A 22,203-nucleotide genomic window follows, 5' to 3' on the forward strand; every position below is an offset into this window, starting at 1 on the left:
AGGATTGCATATTAACAGTCCATAATCTGCAAACTCTGGTAAGAACCGAAGGTGCTTGAAGAACCATTCACAGAGTGAATTCTAACATTACTGTCATAACACTTAAAGCTACGCACATAAAGCTTCATCCACATCAGGGAATCACCTGACAGGCACAACACCACCACCAGCAGCAGCCTAGATACCAGAGTCAGGTACCGATCAACAGTTATTTCATATAATTTCACATTAAATTCAACCACAAACTATGAAATCTGAACCTCTACACCAGGGGTCCCCAATCTCAGTCCACGAGGGCCGGTGTCCCTGCAGGTTTTAGATCTCACCCTGGGTCAACACACCTGAATCACATGATTAGTTCATTACCAGGCCTCTGGAGAACTTCAAGACATGTTGAGGAGGTAATTTATCCATTTAAATCAGCTGTGATGGATCAAGGACATCTAAAACCTGCAGGGACACCGGCCCTCGTGGACTGAGATTGGGGACCCCTGCTCTACACCTCAACCACAGGGGGCAATCAAACACACATTAAACATTTGTATGAAACAGTTGTGTTAGATCCAGATATCTTGTGTTTATCCGGCTCATCTGATCCTAACATGATGAAGTGTGTGTATTAATTGGTGACTTGTCATCTATGGAATAAGAGCTCCTTTTTGATTGATCTGATGGTCACTAAACCACTGAAGAAATACAAAATACTCTTTCATAGTCCGAGAAGCAAATTTTTGTGCCGAATTACAGGAAACAAGATTCACACTTAAACTGTGAGAGCTTTAGATTTTTAATTTCAGTGTCACTCTGTGGAAGAGCCTAGCACACTATGTCCAACATATTATAATCATTTCAATGTACAGTATAGTGAATAAGTTTAGAAATGGTGCTGTCACTGAGTGAAAATCCAGAATATTTCAAGGCTGGGCTTAGATCCAGGTAACATCTCTGATCACACTGCTGCAGCCTTCCAACTTTATCAATAGGTCAATAAAATGGAACTCAGGACTCAGGATTTAATCAAATCCAAATGTTAAACCCTCAAATTGACGTTAAAGGTAGAAAAAAAACTCAGAAATGAGTGTGTTGATGTTTTATAGCTCATGTTTATATACACACACTGTGTTGAGATATCTGCCTGTGTAGCTAAAATCAATAAAAAACACTCACTCTGACCACAGGAAATGACACGTATGGATTTTATATTCATACAGTCAGACGATATGATCACATTGACACTGAGGTGGAATCTCTGACACTGAACAAACTCATGTGGAGTTATTAAAGGAGAGACTTTGCTGAAGCATGCGAGAGGTTAAGAGCACCTTGGTAAAATACACCAGCATTAGGGATGCTACACACAGAAGGTGACGTGTTACATGGTACAGGTGAAACAGACGGACGAAAGGAAAAGCAGCAGTAAGAGGCCGAATCAGAGATGGAAATGATGAGCAATGAGGACAGATCTTTAAGGATCACCAGATTATACTGAGTTATTTAAACATTCAGCTTTGGTTACAACACAAGAATTTAAAATTTAAAAAAAAAAAAAAAGTCCTAGAAAAAGGCACGCATCAGTCATGAAGGCAGCGAACAGTCAGTGAGTGGTGTCATCCACTCGGCTCTTTATATATCACAAACAATAAAAATTACACAACTTAAACAGAACAAACACAAATAAATCCACCAGAGACAAACACGTTAAAAAGATCTGAGAATGTCCTTCACAGAATACAGTTTGGTGATTACAGGAAAAGTGGCTCAGCGCTTTAAAAACCTGCTAAAAGCTTCTTGACACGACACAGCAGCGGCTTCATCGTCATGCATAAATACGTGAAAGTGACAGTCGGTGAGGGACAAGCGTGGCGGCACTGCCGCGGCGGGTCTAGTTTTGGTAGAGGCGTATGCGCTGGGATATGTTGGCCCGGCACAGAGGGCAGTTCTGCAGGGCGTCGTTGCACACCTGACAGCAGCACACATGACCACACGGCAGGAAGATCACCTGAGACTGCAGAGAGAGGAGAGACAGTGAGTAATCTGAATTTTGAATCCATCTTTCAGGCTGTACTGGTTCTCACAATCTTGAATGAGCCATCAGCACTTCCTGTTTCCTCTGTACCCATGCAGGTGGAGACAGTTATTACCAAAATACATAACAGTGGAAAAAACTTAAAAACTAACACCTGTCATGGCAAAAACTGCAGTTCTTCTAGTGGCCACACGAGGCTCCAAAAGCAAGTCAGTTCCATTGGATCTTAACTATACTGAAGCACAGTTTGCATTAATAGCAGCGTGGCCTCTTTGACAGACAGGTGGATGGCCACACAGGCAGTGTAGCTGCTCGGCTTCATCTCAGCTAACTGGATTCCCTGAACTGGACCTCAGGACCACGTTTGTGCTGTTGGAGCCTTTTCAGTGCAGTCAACCAATAATAGGGCTGCTGTGAGGATACTGTACCAACAGACTGACCGAGAAGCCTGAGCTCCAGTTTTGGTGAATAAAACTCGTTAAGTTTTACTGCCATTTAAGATCAGAAATGAGGGAAAAATCTGAAAATCCAGGTTTCAGAGCACAGTGGTGCCAGCGTTCATCCTGATAACACCTCCTCCTCATTTCTAATACATTAATGCTCCCAGCAGCAACTTGTAGTAAACCTCAGTAAATCATGTTTGTAGTAAACCTCAGTAAATCATGTTTGTAGTAAACCTCAGTAAATCATGTTTGTATAACTGAGATCATGCCTGTCAGTCAAACCTGTCCCTTTGCCCCTTTATTAAAACCCCAAACAGTTATTTTATGCCAAAAGCGCGTTTTGTGCTCTCAAATCTGACATCTGATCTCAGATCTTATAATCTCACTGAGACTAAACTCATGACCATTTTAGCATTTCTTACCTCGGTCTCCATGCAGACCACACACTCTGAGCTTCCTGGTCCTTCCACGGGGGTGGGTGCTGACGGGGTGACGGGGGTCCCCGGGGTCCCCGGGGTGAGTGGTGGGCTGGGCATTTGGATGTTTGAGGTGCTGGGAAAGAACGGAGGGGGGGAGGAGACGGCGCAGAGGGGGTGACTTCTGCTTCCGCCTCCTGCTTGGTGACCTTACAAGCTCCTGCTAGAGGAGGAAACGGATCACGTGATTTTCCATATGCTAAATATCGAAACGCTAACATTTACTGTCCCATTAAACAGTTGCAGTGTGTCAATGTTACAATGTGACTAACGCTCAGCTGTGGTGTGATGTGTGGACTGTACCTTCAGGCTGGCGTTCCCGGGCCCAGTTCAGAAGAGCTTTCTGGATTCCTGCTTCATTGATGCCCAACTGAAAAAAAAGAATTCCATAAAGCTGATGATTTCATAAACCTGGATGTGACATGGCACCATGGATCCAAAAACCGAAGCTTTAAAAGTTACACTGAGATCATCTTTTAATGCAACATGATCCAGTTGGAGTATAGAAACCTGCAGATGGCTATGTCAGCTACTCAGTGACGAAGGTAAATCAAGACACCATTCACCTTCACAGAGTAGAGACCATCAAAACAGCACCTCCCTGTGTTTCTAATTTTACCCGATTTATGAAGATAACAACACCAAATGTATAGTTTAGTCCGATCTGTCAAAAGTAAGAATCTGTCCAAAACACTGCTGGATCAAGAGCCAGGCTGAGCCCTGTCTCTGGTAACAATCTCATCTTTAATGTTCAATAAGGCAGAAGTAATAACTAAATGATGGAGTGAAATAAACAGATTTTCTGTTTCATTACCCGGAGATTGATTATTTGATATTGATGTTCATATACAGATGCTGGTGCAGAAACTAGAGCTGGGCCAATCAAATGGCATCCAGTTAATATGACAGATAATCAAGATAAAAATTTGAAAAAATAAAACAAAATAAAAATCGAACAGCCCTGACAGAACCTTGCACTGCAGACGCACCTTCTTGAGGTCGGAGGAGCTCATGTGGCGAAGCGCCTCGGTCGTCACTCTATGATGAGCCAGGATGGGCAGGTAGTGCTGAGCGGACAGTTTACACAGCAGGTTCACCAGCTCCTTCTCCACACCCGCTTCCTGTAGAGAGATCACAGCTTTAGGTGGGACGCCACACTCGGTTTTCAGATGTTACAGATGTTCATCTGTGCTATGTAACCTGCATGCGGAGTGACAGCGGCTTAGCGTCCAGCAGCCTCTGGTACTGGATCATCCAGTAGTTCTGCTGGTTGGACTCAGACTTCAGCTCCATCTCAGCCTGAAAAACACAACATGGGTTTTGATTTATGCTCAGAACAGGAAACACAAACTTTATACAAACAGGTATAAAGTTTATTTATAAAGCAGTTTTCACAGACATCTGGTCACAAAGCCATCATAACAACAAAAGGAATAAAAACATTAAAATATAATAGAAAATTAAAATGCATTTAATTGCAATACAAAATTTAAAAGTTAAAACTGAATAAAAGAAAAGAAACCAGAGATCTATTTGTGAAAGAAACAGGAATGTGAAACAGATTTTTCATAAGTTGAAGCTCAAAGAAGAATCAATTATTATGAAAAGATCACAAACACTGGACTTGTGAGAAGGTAGAAAGAGTTTGACATTTATATAGTTCAAGAGGACCAATAATCACACAATACCCAATAATCTCAGTCTCCTTGGAGTTTAAATCAAGATCATTGATGGAGAGACAGTACAAGATAAACGGTTAACTGTCCATCCACTAAGGCTTAAAAAGACCCACACAGCAGAATGTCATCAGCATAGAAATGATTAAAAAAATGTCAGAAAATGACTGAATGACACCACATAAAGGAAGGATGTAGAAAGCAAATTATATTGGATTCAGCACTGAGACTTGTGGAACTTCTTGGTCTTATACTGGGACTTGCAAGACCTGCAGCCTTCATCCACTCTCTGAAACAACCTGTTTGAGCTCCTCCCCCTTCAGGCCAACTTTCTTCTGACTGGCTGCCCCTCACAAACAGAGGATACAAGTTGACTACGCTAAGCCCATTCTGTTTCAAGTCACTGTATGAAACGGAGTACTTAGAGTAGACCAAAGCCTTGCTGTATGCAGCCTGACCTCATTATTTGAACCTTAATGTTTAATATGAACACCCACCACAGGAAGTGGAGAAACATGACAGGAAATTAGGAGAAGAAGAAGAACAAAACCGCCACGAGATAATTCCTCACCAGAACCTGCCGCAGCTCCTGCTCTCGCTGGTCTCTCTGCTTCAGCAGCTGCTGCAACATGTCACTGAGCGCCGTGCGCTGCTCCACCAGAACCTCCTGCACACAAACACACACAAGTGGAGTGACGTTACACACACACATCATTATCAGCTGTGGGCAATCAATGTTTATTAGTAATAAGGTTTATTTATTCAACCATACAAAAACACAACAGACTTCAAAAATTAAATTTAAATATTACACAAAAAAAAATAATTTGGATATCAAATACAAAAGACCATGCAGGACTCGAGTGCAATGTTATAATAAAATACCATAAAAAAATGCAGTGTGACTACATCGTTAAAAATAAGTTAAGTAAATAAAAAATAACTAATATGAATGAGTTAATATGAATCTTTTCCTCTGCACCAAAGCAGACAGCAGTACAACCAACAGCAGTCGCATAAACTAGCAGCACACACGTGACTATACACAGCAAAAATACACAACATGAAACAGTTTCATCAGTTTACTTTTGTCAGCATAAATCACACAGGTTGTGCTGTACTGTATAAAAAGCTGTCTGCTGCTGACAGAGGGGTGGTCCTGAGGAGGTGCAGAGCAGTTCATCATCATGTCATCAACATAAAATCCAAGTTTTCTCTTGTCTTATATGACTGAAATTATTTGCATATAAAATAAATAGCAGTGGTCCCAGAACTGAACCTTGGGGAACACCTTTTTAGTCTTCATCATCATGCAGTTTTTTTGAGAACCCTGCATTGACAATTCTTTGCATTTTTATTGATTGCAGCTCGATCAGTTAAAAGGACTGCCCAATGTTGTCTGCCGTTTCGCTTTTAAGGTTTCTTCCTGAAACCTGACTGGTAGTCAGTTAAAACCTTAACAGTTCGTTTACTGTAGTTGCCTCTGTCACTCGTTTAAAGTCACACATTTAAAGCTGGTGATCGTTTTCTTGAAATGTTGAACTGCTGCCATGAAGCGATGACATGGAAATGAAAATAAACATGGGAGGGCAAACAAAGAAGGCGGTGACACCCACCTGCAGGTTCTCAGCATCCAGATTGCGTCTTTTAATCTCCAGTTTAGTCAGCTGCATTAACTCACCCTCTATGAGATGGATCTGAGGGACAGTGGAGAAGCAGACATGAGGCAAGCAAGGAGAGGGGACATGCTGCCGAGGCTTTAATAATCTGTGAGAAGCAACTTAAACTGGACATCTTCATTACTGTTAGGATGAGTAAGATGAGTAAAAGTAAAATGACGTTAATGCCCAGTGTCTTTTCATTTTCAGCTATTTTTTTTTCCTTAAACCTGACTTAACTGAGTTTTTTGGACCTCTGGCAGAAACGAGCTGTAAAAACAAAACAAAACAAAACAAAACAAACAAAAAAAATAGTGATGCATCATCACCGACCTGGTTACGGATGTACCCGTGAACGGCGTCTTTTTGAAGTTGCAGCGCCTGGAATGCTGCCTTCTGCATCTCCTCCTGCAAAGACAACCAATCAAGGCAGGTCACCGAGGTGGGTTACCGAGTCCAGCAGCTTTAAACAGAGTGGGGGTTTAATTTCTACTCATCCTACCTCCTGTAAGATCTGGGCGATGGCTTTGGACTTGTCCAGAACTTGGAGGGACAGCATCTTGTCAAACTTCCTGTCTAAATTCTCTAAACTGTTACATAAGGAGAAGAGATTACAACATGTTTCCAAAAGCTGTCACAGGTCTCCTGTTTATGGTTTGTGTATATGTGTGTTTCTGACCTCCTGCAGGCCTCAGTGACCAGGCTCTGTCTGCGGTAGTCACTGGCCTCCTGGAGGAGGCTCATGGCGCAGCTGTCTGACAGCATCTTCTGCATGGCGGCTAAAAACAGAGAGCGAGGAGAGGGGAAAGAAAATACCACGTGAGGAGCATGCTAGCTACATTTTTGTCTTTTCCAGCTCTATGTTTTCGTTCTTAGACTCTGTTAGAGTAGCTTTGCATGATTCCCACTTCAAAATAATCCTTCTTTATCTCACACTTTAAGTATTAACTTTCCATGCCTGAGATGACCATATTAGGGAGATCCCCTCTCTATGACATCATAAAGAGCCAGAGTAGAAAAAAACTGAGTAAAATTATGTGTTTTAATGCCTGAAAGAGACAAGCGCCATACCTGCCACCTCCTTCTTCCTCAGTGAGTTAGCTTCTTCCTGCGTGATGGCAGTCAGATGTTCCATACGGATCCTGAGGGGAAAACATTTTGTTTCAGCATTTCACTGCAGACTCACAGGAACTTTCTATAACTTCCTGTGTTTAAAACGGCTAGGTCCTAAACAGGATGTGAAGAAACAATCACTGTGACTTTATCGACAAAACATCTTTGTAATGTGTTGACAGGATATCAACTGAAATCCAACTAGGACAATGCTGTAACCTCATGTATTACCAGTTTGTACCACAAGATGGCGCAGCCTAGTCAGAATGAGCTTTATTTAACCAAGCAAAAACAAGATACTGAAAGGTTTCATCTACAAGCTACACAGGTCTAAAAACATTTGAACACACCAACGGGTAAAACACTGCCCCCAGTGGTGAAGGTTTTAGTTAAAGTCAAAATTTGTAGACGACTGTTATAAAATGTAATGTTAAGAGTCATCAGAGACCTGACAATTGTGGTAAGATGTAAAAAACACAAACAAAAAAAAATTCACCTTCAGTTACGTAAAGCGATGTTCAGTTAGTTATCAGACCACACAATAGTGAGTAAATTAGTTATTTGGATGTTAGCACTAATTGGCAGGCATCTCTGTGCGTGTAATTGTAATGTACTTGTACAGTCTCGAAAACACTGAGTGGCATCTTTTATATACAGTCTTTGGTTTTGATGTATTATTTACAAAACTGTAGTATGAAGTATACAAATATGAAGCCTTAATCCCCAAAATAACTCACAGGATCTACAGAAAGGCATCACTATCCAAAGTTTCGTGTAATCTGTAGCTCTCTAAAGAAAAAAGCTCATATTGCTGCTCCAGAACTGAAATATCTCACACAACTACCAGCACCTCCATCACAATACAGCATCACCACTGGCTTTGATGGAGTCAGATTCCAGACAGGAGCAATGCAGCAACTCCCAATCTGTATTCCATTAAGATCAGAATATGAAAATCAAGCCCTCCAAACTGGTTTGTAAAGTGTTCTTTTGTCCTGCTGTTATTTTTTTCCTCCCTCCCTTCCCTGAAAGCACTTTATGCATCTCCTTCACAAAGTGCTCCAGAAATAGACAGCTAAGTGGGAAACAATTGGATGAGTGCTGCTGTGTTGTAGAGTCTTATTTCTCTTCGCTGTGTGTTATGGATCACTGGTCAGAACACTCACCGATCCTCCTCCATGGCTTGGAGGAACTCTGCGCTCTTTTTCTGCCTGCAGGGATGCAGATGAACACACTGCAGTTAGCACAGACTCATCAGTGGAGACGCCATATTTAAAGTATCCACAGAAACCCCTCCTTCAGACCTGTTGTTGTCCATCAGCAGGCTGCTGATGCGACTGCTGATGTTGTCTTCAGCTTGTCGGACTTTCTCCAGCACCAGTTGCCTCTCAGCCTCCTGAGCTCTCTGCTGCTTGCTGACGCCCTGCTCGACCCGCTCCTGCTCCTAAAAGGCACACACAGCATATAAAACAGGCAATTTTAGGAATTACACACAGAATCATCATCATCATCATCATCAGGGAGAAGGAGCTGGCAATTAAACCTCTCAAGAAGACTTCTGGGCAGTTGTTAGTACCTGTCGGACTGAGTTGAGGATGTTCTCCTTGTTGGAGTTTTTCATCATTACAAGCTGGGTATGCTCCCTTTGCTTCTCCTCCAGGTGCTTCTCGAAGGCCAACTTCTCCTGCTGCTTCTGCTCCTGCAGGACATACAAACCAGTCAGAAAACTTTGAAAGTTCAGCTGCTCAAACATGGGTCAGCTCATGTAAAAATAATGTAACACCTCTGAACAGAAAGCCTTATCTGCAGATTCTCAGCCCTCTAAATAATAACTACATAATAATAACTACTACTACAGTCTGCAGCCATTTTCCACAATAATAATTTAAAAAAAACCTCTGTGGGGACAGAACAAGAAAATGTAATAAGAATAAATAAAAAAAAAGAATATTTAATATCACTGAAACAATTAAAACACAAAAAAAAGCAGCAAGGTTTTACAAGAAATTTCAAAACTTATCAGTCTAGAAATGGAAAATAAATCGGGACCTAAAATCGAACCTTGGGGTGCACCATGGTAATGCTTCAGTTGAGAAGTTGGTGGTCAAAAAAGTTATTTTCAGAAGACAGAAGGAAATCAGATACGTGGACTGTCCTTTATGGCACCCCATGTTTGAAACCGACCGAAAAAATTACATCAAAACTGCGCTCTCTGCTAGGAGAAGGGCGCGTTTGTTCTCTCTGTGTAATGTACTTAAAAGTTGGGGGATAAAAGCTAGTAGTTGTGTTGAAAGATGTGCTATAACTTTGTTCTTCACCCTGGTGTTGCAGAAAAACAACACAGGAAATATTGTAGAAAACTCGTATGCCTGAAAAAAGTAGAAAAGGTACTAGATAAAACTAAGGTATTAAAAGATGTTGAAGAAAAAGGAGGAATGTCTTGTCACCAACCTTTCTCTTCTCGTAGTCACTAAATTTGTTCTGCAACAGAAAAAGAGGAAACACTGAAAGACACTTGTAGTATCTCACACAGAAATCCATAAACGTATCAAAGAAGCTGGTGTTCGTGTCCTCTACACACTCCACAAGAGAAAGCTGTACCTGCCAGGCCTCATCCAACCCATCCAGGCAGTCGGCGCTCTGCTTGCCGCTGTCGCTCTCCAGCACCGGCAGGAGGTACTGAGAGGGCGGGCAGTACTCCTCTCCCAGCTCTGGAAACCAAACCAACCAACCAGTCAATTCACCTTCATGCTGCCCAAACCACAATACAGCACATTTTTAATTAACACCGCGATGTAACACAGAGACGCCTAGATATTAAAACTTCTAACTTGTGCCAAAACAACAGTTTTCGTCTCTATAGATGGGTTCCACCTTAATAACTGCTGTTCATTAACCAGGAGGGAATTTGCAGGTCTTTTGAGTTCATGATCCTCCTGATATCTAAGGAGCTTGGAAAGAAAATCATCTGCACTTCTTTAAGTTGCTTGAAGACGTTTCACCTCTCATCCGAGAAGCTTCTTCAGTTCTAGGGTCAAATGGTGGAGAGTCCCACATTTAAACCCTGTGGGAGTGTCCCCCCAAGAGGGGGGGTTTAAATCTGGGACTCTCCACCATTTGACCCTAGAACTGAAGAAGCTTCTCGGATGAGAGGTGAAACGTCTTCAAGCCACTTAAAGAAGTCCAGACGATTTTCTTTCCAAGCTCCTTAGACTATGATGACCTGGATGACTGAGAACCTTCACAGACATAGATCCTCCTGATGCTACAGTCAGCAAAGTGTACAATGCTGTTAAAGAGGAGGCCTTTTGTGGTGGAGCTGCAAGCTGGACCAGGAATTCTCCCGGCCTGATTAAAACAACATGAGGTAATGCCAAGTGTCCAAATCCAGGATGAAAGTTGCTGCCTCAGCAGAAGTAACCGCACACATACGAGAGAGGGGGAAGTGAAACAGTAAATATATACATGTATACGTTTTGATTTCAGATTCAGTGTCTGTGTTCGTGTCAAATCTGTGAATTTTACTGAACTCCTTGTAGAATTTATTGCCGTTTGTTTAGAGCAGGGGTCCCCAATCCCAGTCCACGAGGGCCGGTGTCCCTGCAGGTTTTAGCCGTGTCCTTGATCCATCACAGCTGATTTAAATGGATAAATTACCTCCTCAACATGTCTTGAAGTTCTCCAGAGGCCTGGTAATGAACTAATCATGTGATTCAGGTGTGTGGACCCAGGGTGAGATCTAAAACCTGTAGGGACACCGGCCCTCGTGGACTGGGATTGGGGACCCCTGGTTTAGAGTAACTGTGTTGTGGAAGACCTTTTTTTTTTTTTTTTTATTCTTTGCCTTTTTCAGCTTTATTGACAGACACAGTGAAGAAAGGAAAGAAAGCCGAAGGAGAAAGAGAGGGGATGACCCACGGCAAAGAGCTGTGGGTCGGTTTCGAACCTGGGCCGGCCACTCTCAGCCTAATCTCTCGTATGGCATGTGGTCGACCGCTCAACGCACTGAGCTAAACCGGCATCCTGGACCTTAAGCTCATCTGATGTTTTTCTACAACATTTCTTTTATATGCAATATATTGTAAGTATCTGAAATCTTTAAACTAATTATTCATGTACAACACCATCAGTTCAAAGACAAAGTCATAGCTTTGTCTCTTTTTCTGTGACAGGAAGTTAAAAACATGTAGACCGGGCACCCAAAGCCAACAGATATGATCGAGGTGTAAACCACATTCACACAGACGTGCTGACGCTAACCAGCGAAGGAAGAAGTCTACTGCTGCCACAGCTGCTAACGTTAGCCACACTCGGCTCATATCACGTTTACATGAAGGGACATGCTGTTACAGGAAAGGCCGCACAGTTCCTGCACTACTTAAAAATATAAAAGTTTTTCCTTTTAAGACCTTTTTAAAGACCTAATAAATAAGAACTAACACGCGTGGAAAAAAATATTGTATTTTTAACCCTTTTTTAAACCCTATTTTTTTTTAGCAGTTTTTTCCTTTATACTGGAAATTAGAAACAAACTCCCTGCTATCTTTCCTTTTTCTTGTGCACTTCTGCATTTTGAACCGAACAACAAATCAGCATCATCATCTGCTTACCTCATCTGTGACGCAGCACGGGAAAACACAGAAAGACCAACATTTTCATTTCTTGTTTCCTCAAATTCAGGGTTCACATGCCTTTTTCAGGATCAAATTCAAGCACTTTTTAAGCACTTTCAAGGTCCCTTTTCAAGCTTTTCCAGCACATCCCCCGCCCGCAAAAAAAAAAAAAAGAATGCATGTTTCAATTCACATCACCTCAGTAAGACCATGTGAAAATTAAAACAAATCATCCTAGGTGAACTTAAACACCTTTGTTCCCCTTTTGTTAAGACATAGGAAAAACGCACCACACAAAAATACTGCAAAAGGAAACGGTCGCCTTATATACATAGTGTATAAACTCAAAATGCACATTTCACTTAAAAATTAAGATGTGAAAATGTGAACAAATCAACTTGTTAGAGATATTCTCCTGTTGAAAAAAAAGAAGAAAGAAATATGTCTTCTCATCAGATATTGATGCTTCTTTCCTGCGTGACAAAAATAGGAGACAGATGTTTGTTTGTTTGTTTTTTAAGTTAATTCCCAATAAAACTGTTTTATTGCTAACTACATTGCTGTCTGTCGTTTTGCTGAAGTCCTAAATGATCACCTTTAAAGTGTTTGTGCTAATAACATCATGTCAGACAGACAATGGAGAACAGCACTGACTGAGAGGCTTTGAACAGATCACATAGTTCAATTCAACATATAAGACTTTAAGAATGCACAAGCATCTACTTAAAATCTACTGAATTTATCATCTGTGATATTATTATGTACAATTCCAATGTATTTTGTTCATCTCCCTTAAATAAACAGGCAGCCTTAAAGTATGAAATATTCATATACAAAAACATATAAATGTGTGTACTGTCTCAGTGGCTGATAGTGCCCCACAGGCCTCAGTGTGAGCTTGAAGACATTTATAATGTTTAAGTAGTTTAATGTGTAGGTGCTGACGATAAACACATTTTGAATGAAAGCCGGGGAACTTCGGTAGCACAGAAACAAGTGGCTATTCTTTGTGACCATATGGATCAGTCCCTCATATTACCATTATTTCACCCAAAGGCACCAAGTTAATACTCAAAAAAGCTGCAGCAATACACACAAATATAAACAGTACTTGGTGACAACTTTGCTTTTAGCCTTTAACCCTCTGGGGTCCAGGGTATAATTGGCCGTTTTTGACTACTTTTGATTTGGCCTCTATATTTCACCTTTAAAAACTGTTTATCTTGCTGATCTGTTATTCACTCACTTTGACATACTGTATCATCACAATTTATCTAAATTCAGACAAAATTTAAAATACGAGTAGAAAGTGATATTTTTGACTGTAAAAACCACAAGCATGTTTAACGAATCATTTTCATAACTTGAAATGCAAATAGAAATTGTGCATATTTTTAAAAAATGTACAAGTTTTGCAAACAACAAAGTTATATGGTACTATTTACCTAAAAATGCAGCCAAGGTCAGACGTTTTTTGTATATCCATTTAAAACTATTTACAGAACAATCAAGTGTTCTGCATCAAATAAGAAGGCACACAAATTATTTATGCAACTCCAAAAAATAGTTTGTGTCCACTATAACACAGATGAGAACAGCACAGGGATAAACCTGCAGGTCTGACAGCAGGTGTGTCGCTCAGCGTTTATACTGCAATCTGCCTTTGGTGGCTTTTTTGCAGCAACTGTGACGTTCACTAGTAGAACTGACACACAAAACAAAACAAAACAACTACACTACACACTAACTACACAAGATAACACACTAACTTGAGACTCCAAACACGGTAAACGTCACAAATCTCTCATGTATCAAAACTCTCTCTCTCTCTCTCTCTTTCGCTCACTCCTAAAACTTCCCCCTCTTCCCAAACAACCAAATGCCACATGTTGCCATGTCATTTTTTGATTGGGCTACATGGTACATTTTTCCACCAATAGGGAAGGAGTGTTTTTTCTTTTTCTTTTTTCACTAAAGCAAAGCCTGTTTGCTAGCGCTCTCCACCGTTTTTACCGTTTCTTCCCGGAGTAAACGCCACTGTTTTATTCAGAAAAGAAAAAAAAAACAACCAAAACATCGGTTTTACGTGGCCTATCAACACAATTTAAAAACTGGTATATAGTTTGAAGTCCGCACGTTTGACCCAAGTTGAAATGGAGACTCTGGGTCCGTCGACCCCAGAGGGTTAATCAGAAAGCCTCAAGTTGGCTAGTTATGTATCAGGCTAATGTTTAAAGCTTTCACTTGAGTAAATTAACTCATATTACTGCTAAGTAATGTTAGCAAAGTTCACAGCATATTATTCCATAATAGTGCTACCATACTGCATCACACTCCGTGCACTTCAATCATTTCTCCAGCGAGTTTGATAGCTAGCAAAAATAATAATCATAATTTAAAAAAAAAAAAATAGCATGTGTAACGTACACGTAGTGGAAAATTATTTACTAGGACTCACCTATCATGCGACTGGACAGCGCAAACTCCGCTCTTGTCGTTTTCCATCAAACACTCATTAAAACAGGAACCTACAGGTATGTTAGCGCACTCATCTCCGACACTCCGAGGGAGGGGCGGGGTCACATATTGAAACAGACGCAAGGCAGCCCAGGCGGGGAAATTTTGCTTTTACATTTTGCGACTCATTTTATTTCTCTATCTGATAAGAAAACTATTCAGATAGTTATTTGTGGTGAATAAAATACAGTTACACTTTCAAGCACCACATCTGAAATTCAAGCACTTTTCAAACCTTGAAAAGACAACATTAAAATTCTAGTATTTTCAAGGATTTCAAGCACCCGTACGAACTTCAAGATTAATGTATAAAAACAGATTTATTTATTCATCATTGTCTATTTTCTATGAATTCTGAACAGACTGTGCCTTTTTTATTATTGTTGTTTAGTTTTGATGCAAATAGATAAATACTCACTTGAAGCATGTTTAGAAAAGATTAAACTTCTGATAAAAACTTCACTGTTGTTACAAGAAACCATCAATCGATTACAATTTAGTCTGCATCATCGCCACAGGCTTATTATTTCCAACACAGCAAAGAAGCATCAACATCTGCGCCCTATGTGGTAAATCTAAGGACCTACGAAATCTCAGTGAGCCAGTAGAAAAGGCAGCAATCAACAGAATTCTCACCTACAGTTTGGGGAAATAAGACATTTTAAGATTAATTTTCTTGGCTGTGATCTCAGACAGGAACCCTGTAGCTTTATGTTTTTCTGCCGTTAATCGACCAATAAATGAGTCACCAGGAGCGGCAAATCCTACCCGTGCACAAGAATCGTTGGATGCTCTCTGTTCCCTCTGTGCACACAGACGAAGGTGGGAAGGACATCATGGCAGCATCAAGACTAAAACTCTGTCACAGAAACACACACACACACTTATAAAACACCAGTTTGTTTTCAGCCTTCCTGTAGGTCTGAATCAGTGGACACCTCACCTCTAAGGTGCGGATGTAGGCCAGCGCTTTGGGAAGTGTCACAATGTTGTTGTCACTCACGTCGAGTGTCCGCAGGCTGCTCAGAGAACCAACAGAGGACGGCAGCTCAGTGAGGCAGTTTCCTGTTAGAGAAAAAGAAAATACACAACTAGCTTCTTGTGACTCATCATCTCGCTTCAGAGCAAGCAAGCAGGACGCATCTTACCCTTCAAATTAAGAGTCTGCAGGAGGCGCAGGTTCCCGATGGACTCTGGCAGGGCCTTCAAATGGTTCTTCTCCACATTCAGGATCTGACAGAAGAAGAAAAACCGCAGGTGGATGCTGACAGCGTTTATTCACATTTACTTCCTGTATAACTGGAGAGCAGGCTTTACCTGCAGTGCCGTCAGTTTCCCGATGTCCTCTGGCAGAGAGGTGAGCTTGTTCTCATGCAGGTCTAAAACCTTCGGAGGGTCACAGGAGGGTTTTCTCAGAAAATAAATCTAGCACTAACATCTGCATGCTAACTCTAACAAACTCTAAGGTAACACTGAGAGTTAAAAACAATGATGATGAGCGATGAGCCTCGTGCTGAGGTACACATTCGAAATGCAGTATGTTTAAAAACAAAAACAAAACAAAACAAAAAAAAAAAAACACAAGAGAAACACCATCACCTATAAAGAGGATATGATGATGTCACAGGGTCCCAGGGCTTACTTTTAATGTAATGAGGGTGCTGATGTCAATCCCTTTGGGCATCAAATGCCGCAGCTCGTTGTTGTGGAGGATAAGTACCTGAACGAAAGAACCAGAGGTAACATTTTCATTGCTCTATCTGCTGTTAGTCTGTGAGGGGTGACCAGTCAGAAGAGAGATAGCTAAAAAGAGGAGGAGCTAAAGCAGTTGTTGAAGTTCTGAGTTCTGGAGTCTGAGGAATATTGTGAGTCTGAGATTTCAGGATATACTTTTAAAAGTTTTGCAGAAACTCTTCACTGAGTAAATAAATATCAAACCACTTAAAAGCTCTGTGACTCCGTCTCACCTTCTTATGAAGCACTTTGCTGATGGAAAAGGCACTCGAGGGGACCTGTGATGTAACACACAAAAACATTAGCTGTAGCCAGCACAATTTCATCACATCTTAGTCAATCTCAGGAAAAAATGGGATAAAAGACTCAAAGAAAAGACGTAAAGAATGAAAGAAAAATGCTCTTCTGTTGATGGCGGCACAGCTGGATCAGCTGTCTGTGAGAATGTAGCACTCTGAGATTGTATTTAGCTTTACAAGATTACTACCTGACATAAATCCATGGTTACATCTTAAGCAGAACCTTTTTAGTTTAATTTTAAAGTTGCCCATTTTAACTTGAAAGTCTGAGGAGACGAACTAACTTTTGGAGTCAGCGCATGCTAATTTATGATGGAAAAAAGATTAACCTAAAAAAAAGGAAAAAAAAAAGTCATCTCTCAGCAACGACCAAAAATAAAAGACACAGTTTAGCTCCAATTTGGCTTCTTTTATAGAAGAAAAAAACTGCTAACTAATCGATTCACATTGTGACTCATTAGTGCTCCCACTAATGACTCCCTGCTCTCTTCTGTTTCTCTTCTGTTTGCAGAGTTTTTCCTTTGTTTAGGATAGATTAGGACTTTTTTGGTCATAACACATGTATAAATACAGGGTAACGAAATACAGCTTGTTTCTAATCAGAAGTGCAAGAGCAGTAAGTGCAATAAGAGCAGATTATATAAAAAAATAAGGGTAGTATAAAAGGTGGGAATATTGATGAACAGATTATCCACAAATAGGTTAAGTAAACAGATGTTTATATAGCTATACAGAAAGCAAAAGTACTAGTAGTTTAGAAGTATTAGTATTAGTTGTTTGCTAACATAACAGAAAAAGAGAAATAAAGGCTACTGTTACTCATCAGGTTAATGTGTAAACCACAACACAATAGCTGTCAGGATCAGTGCAGCTTTCCTGCATCTCACCTCTGAGAGCCCGCAGGCTGAGATGTCCAGGATGTCATCAGCACCAGCTTCCTTAGACTGAGGAGGATAAATAAGAGTAAGTGGGTGGATTTGTGATAGATAGAAACGTTAACACCACAGCAGAGGCTCTCTTCTTCTTCTTACCCGGCACAGCTGATACTCGAGTCTCTTCTGGCAGTCCTCGTTGGGCTTCCTCTTCCTGAAGAACAGAGGCATCCTGACCCAGGGTGTTTTCCTTCCTGTCCCCTCCCCCTCCACTCAAAGAAGAGTCACACGGAGGTCCGACGGACAGGTTGGAAAACCCTGACCACACCACCTGCACTCTGGGAGAAGCAGAGACATGAAAGACTAATCAGATAAATATGAATTTAACTTGTATCACAGAAACACAATAAGCTGTAGTATGATTACTGAATGGTTTAAAGGGAACGATTCCGCTCGTTTACAGCACTACATTTTTATCCCGGGACTAAACTATTTATGGTTTAGTTTAGGAGGTATATGAAGCCTTTCAGTGTCTGTCTGAGACAAGCTGTTTTACCCCTAAAGCCTTCACAAAGCTCTGTGTAGGCGTTAAAGGGGTTTCTGTAACTATGAATTACACTCCTCCTCATCCTACCAGTGCTTAGAGGTGAACAATTGCAGATTTCCAATGGAGATGTATTCACACAAGTAACGTTAACCAAAAATTTAACTTCATCCTTGTTGTGAATATATCATTAGAGTGTAACATGTTCAAAACTAGTAATATTTGTCTATTACAATGCTCAGAGAAATTAGGAGAATACTTAAATCACCCATCAGATCTTAATAAATAAAATTCCAAAGCTGGATCGATCTGCTCCCAGCTCCTGGACCCACCGACCACAACATCCCAGACATTTTCAGCTGGATTCAGGTCTGGTGAATGTGAGGCTCAGCCAGTGGGATCGATGTCTTTGTCATCCAAGAATGTCCTACATAAACTGATTACATGAAGTGAGACATTGTCCTGCACCAGCAGGAACCCAGGGCACTTCTACACCAGCATGAGGTCTGACAGAGGATCTGAGGATTTCTTCCTGGTACCTGTCAGCAGTCAGACTACCACTGGCTGTTACATGGAGTTCTGTGTGACCCTTCAAGAATCACTGACCCACTGCCAAACTACTCATGCTGGATGATGTTTCACGCAGTATATCCCTTGCTACCCAATCTCCACTCTTTCACATTCCTCATATGTACTCAGTGTGAACCTGTGAAGGGGCACCCACGGTGGACCTGCCAGTTCTCTTGTTTTCTGGTGAGGTCCCACTAAAGCACATCAGGCCCAAACAATTCAGCAGAAAACATGCATGTTGTTTGAGGTCAGAAAGACCAAGACAAACAGCTAGAAGACACTAAAAGAGGTTTGTTTCTGTATATAAAATCAACGCTTTATGTTAGAAATATAATAAGTAAACTATGTCTGCTGCCACCACCACAGCAGCTGACTGCATGAAATTAAAATAAAGACCATCTATGGAAAACCAGAAGTAAATAATTCAATAAATTAATTAATTCACAAGTCGTTAAATGTAGCTGTTTAAAAAATACACACATGGGTGAATAAATTAATAAAATGTGACCTCAAACACAGTTAAACTCACTAGAAAAAATGAAAAAATAAATACAAATCTTCCTATCTGCCATATTTCATTCATAAGACTTTACCAAAACAAATAAAGACAAAACAGTAAAGACTGTAACTGTGTGTGGTGACTCCAACTGTAAAATTGTTTTACCTGTACGTTACGTTTTCTCACCTGCACTTTTTAGGCCAGTTAATTGGGGCTCTCATTCTTTATTCATCCATCAGAACATCTGCAAGTTTTGCCTCTTCAGTGCTGCTTTCATTTCTCAGCCCTGGGGTTTGATGCTTGATCTAAAGTGGCCACAAACAGCCAGGCTTGGTCTTAAGTGGGCCAGACCGCTAGAGCTAATGCCTCATAACCTATTTAAAATAAGAAAGGTCACCTTTTTTGTGTAAAGCTGATGATAAACAGCTTGAGATGTCTACGAAAAGTAAAACGCCTCAGTGTTTCCACATTCAGACAGTTCAATGTGAATGTGAATGCAGCTGCAGTAAACAGCACGGCTCCTTGGGCTTACACTTTCAAAAGAAATCCATAAAATTACAGAAAAAAAGAGAAAAATCTGCTATTTAACATAACACATTCTGGCACTTAATGATTTACTTGTGTTGGAAAAACAGGGCGTTGCCTGTTATTTAATGGGAAATTTACACCTAAACAAAAAAAACCCACCTAATTTTCTGGGTTTTTAAAAATATTTTACTTTCTCACTTATATATAATATACCTCTCCATGGATGACGTCTTTGTCAATAAGAAGGTTGCAAAAGTCTTGATTCAGACATCTATTTTTAAGGATGAAATGCAGTTAAATACCAAAATCCATGTCCCTCTCCTTTGGAATTTCCACATTGTGCAAAGCCATCCAGCGGGGAAATCCACCCAACCATCTTGGTACTGCATCCTGGTCGTGGTGCAGCTGCCAGGAGCCACTAGTAACAGGATTTTAACACTAATGGTTCATATAAGTCTTCACTTTAGGTTCACTAACCTCCAGATCTGAGAAGTGTTTTAACCCTACACTCTATTTCATGGCCAGTAGGGAGCAACTCCTCAGGTTGTTTAAAAAAGGCCAATTACAGAAAAATCTATGGGAAAATGATGTAACTTCTCACTTAGTCAATGATGAGTTTATGGACTCAAACACTAGTTTAAAGTTCTAGAGGAAATAACGAGAAGTTCATTTGGTAACTTATGGTCCCATTGGAGCAAAACAGGCGGACAACGCAGATTAGTGATTGACAAAGTAGGCAAGTGCTCTTGAACTCTTCCAGAACGGGGCCCTATGGTGTACACTCATTTAAAAAGCTAAGCTCATCAGTGGGCTGTGCCATAGTGGTTACTTCCATTATTTTATACAGTCTTTCAAATTGAAACAAATGAATACAAATTCTAACTAGAAATACCAAATTATGTTTTACTTTTTAAATTCATAAACAGCTACACTGATTTACAGTGTCGGGTGTATTTAATGGCATTATTTGGTTTATTTATTGACTTATTTGTTTATGAATAGACTTTAAAGACTTGGTTGCTCAGTTCATTCCTAGATGTCACAGATGTTTCACAATGACATATGTGATCTGTATGATCACAGTCACGGGGAGCTTGGCGTATGGATTTTCCCACAGCTGAAGGCCCTTGTGGGTGTGGGTGTGGGTGTGTCTTTGGGGAGGGGAACGGAGGATTACCGTAAACTGACATGACGTTAATCAGGAGAATTAGAAAAGAATAATAAACCTCAGTAGACTTTAAACCTGATGACAACCACCTTTAACCCACCTATGCTCACCTTTTGACAGCCGACACGTTCAGCTACATTAAACTGTGCTGATGGATAAGCTAACATGCTAAATAACAACATTAAACTGTAGCCAGTTGGAGTGTGTCAACAGCAGGAAGTGGAGTCAGAGTAATGTCAGGTTTCAAACTCACCTTGTGATTATTGAAGTCTCTCCTATTCTTCTCTGTTCTCAGGATAAAACTGTTTAAAGGAAGCTCCGATGTTTGCTAACATGTAAAGTAGCCGGTCCAGTTCGTCGATTTGAACTATTTAAATTTGAACTCCCCCCTACTTTACCTTCGTAGCTCATAAAAAGGAAGCCATACGGTAATATTTCCACTCAGAGCGAATGAACCTGACTGCTGCTAACCTATACGAGCTGATTAATGCAATCAAAACAAACAGTTAACTGCATTTTTCTTCTTCTCTGCCCCGTTACCCGGCTCCAGCGTGATAGCAAGAGATTGTCGCCCCCTACAGTTCAGACTGCGCATGTGCACATACGTCATACCAGGTCTCGCTGATATTTCAAAGAGTGGTATATGTTTCTTTAAAAGCCTGTTTTTGCTTTGCTCCTTTCTTACTCACTTAATTATAATAACTGAAAAAGTGTTTGTTTGTGTAGATTTTCAGTCATCCAGTTTAGGGCGGTCTTGTGAGTCCTAGGAGTTACATACCTGGGACCTTCCACCTTTTGTCTTAAAAATGAAGACTCCTCTTGGAGGAGAGGTGAAATGTCTTTACTAACTTTAAAAAAAAGCCCAGGTCCTTTCCTATTTAAAGCTCCCATGAAAAAAGTAGTCTGCCCCGAAGATTCAGACTAAATTTGGCAAAAGAACATTCAGATCTAAAACTTTTTGAAACAGCCCGAAGGCTGAAAATGCTCCGTCTGAATATTTGTTACCCCTGTTTTTTGGCCTGATGATTTAGAAAACACGCTGCTTTAAGCTGTAGTGCAGCTTCTTTGCACTTACCCCGCACGTGAGCACTTTGTCCAGCAGGGGTCGCGCTAGGCACGTTTATGCCACACTTATGCCCGGCTGTTTGCATGTGGCAGTGATTATAACCTCAGAGGTGTGAGCATGATGTTTTTGTTTGTGCTTTTAAGCGTCACCCTCTCTGCATGCTTTATAACTCCACTGACTAAACACACCTGGTTGGTTTAATAAAAATATTAACATAACCAGATAACCTGCAGACCTGAACCCGAGCCGTGTTTATCACAGCCCTCTGCAGGTGTGATGTATGACTCTGAAACCACAAGAGGCGCCCGCGCAGCTATAAATAACCACATAATTAAAGGTGTTGACAGGGAACTGACACTGTGGTTAGAGCTGCTCTCCCCGGAGCCCCCCTTTAGTTTAAA

General features: G+C 40.8%; 1 protein-coding gene across 2 annotated transcripts; it reads right to left on the bottom strand.

Moving 5' to 3' along the window:
• Positions 1-1,083: 1,083 nt before the first annotated feature.
• lrsam1 (leucine rich repeat and sterile alpha motif containing 1) lies at positions 1,084-21,315 on the bottom strand. Of its 2 annotated transcripts, none has more exons than XM_003440164.5 (25): positions 20,990-21,315; positions 17,587-17,765; positions 17,443-17,499; positions 16,490-16,534; positions 16,165-16,242; positions 15,840-15,908; positions 15,671-15,755; positions 15,466-15,587; positions 15,291-15,381; positions 9,994-10,103; positions 9,844-9,873; positions 8,969-9,091; positions 8,697-8,836; positions 8,559-8,603; positions 7,351-7,421; positions 6,959-7,058; positions 6,782-6,869; positions 6,613-6,687; positions 6,238-6,318; positions 5,193-5,288; positions 4,146-4,244; positions 3,935-4,066; positions 3,249-3,315; positions 2,892-3,105; positions 1,084-2,005 (listed from the first exon to the last, which is right to left on the bottom strand). In XM_003440164.5, exons 2-25 carry the CDS (start codon positions 17,656-17,658, stop codon positions 1,996-1,998), a joined length of 2,100 nt encoding a protein of 699 aa, XP_003440212.2. In that variant the 5' UTR covers positions 17,659-17,765; positions 20,990-21,315; the 3' UTR covers positions 1,084-1,995. The 2 variants fall into 2 exon arrangements, with proteins under 2 accessions (XP_003440212.2, XP_019216900.1); XM_019361355.2 differs by having other exon boundaries at positions 2,892-3,108.
• Positions 21,316-22,203: the final 888 nt, after the last annotated feature.

This window comes from Oreochromis niloticus, linkage group LG7 (genome assembly GCF_001858045.2).
Source record: "Oreochromis niloticus isolate F11D_XX linkage group LG7, O_niloticus_UMD_NMBU, whole genome shotgun sequence".
Lineage (NCBI taxonomy): Eukaryota > Metazoa > Chordata > Actinopteri > Cichliformes > Cichlidae > Oreochromis > Oreochromis niloticus.

Excerpts from the sequence above, each read along its gene's own strand:
- lrsam1 (XM_019361355.2), bottom strand. The coding sequence starts at position 17,658 with ATGCCTCTGTTCTTCAGGAAGAGGAAGCCCAACGAGGACTGCCAGAAG. Across the intron at positions 16,243-16,489 it reads GCAAAGTGCTTCATAAGAAG|GTACTTATCCTCCACAACAA; the intron begins GTGAGACGGAGT and ends TCTTTCGTTCAG. Across the intron at positions 15,909-16,164 it reads GCACCCTCATTACATTAAAA|GTTTTAGACCTGCATGAGAA; the intron begins GTAAGCCCTGGG and ends GACCCTCCGAAG.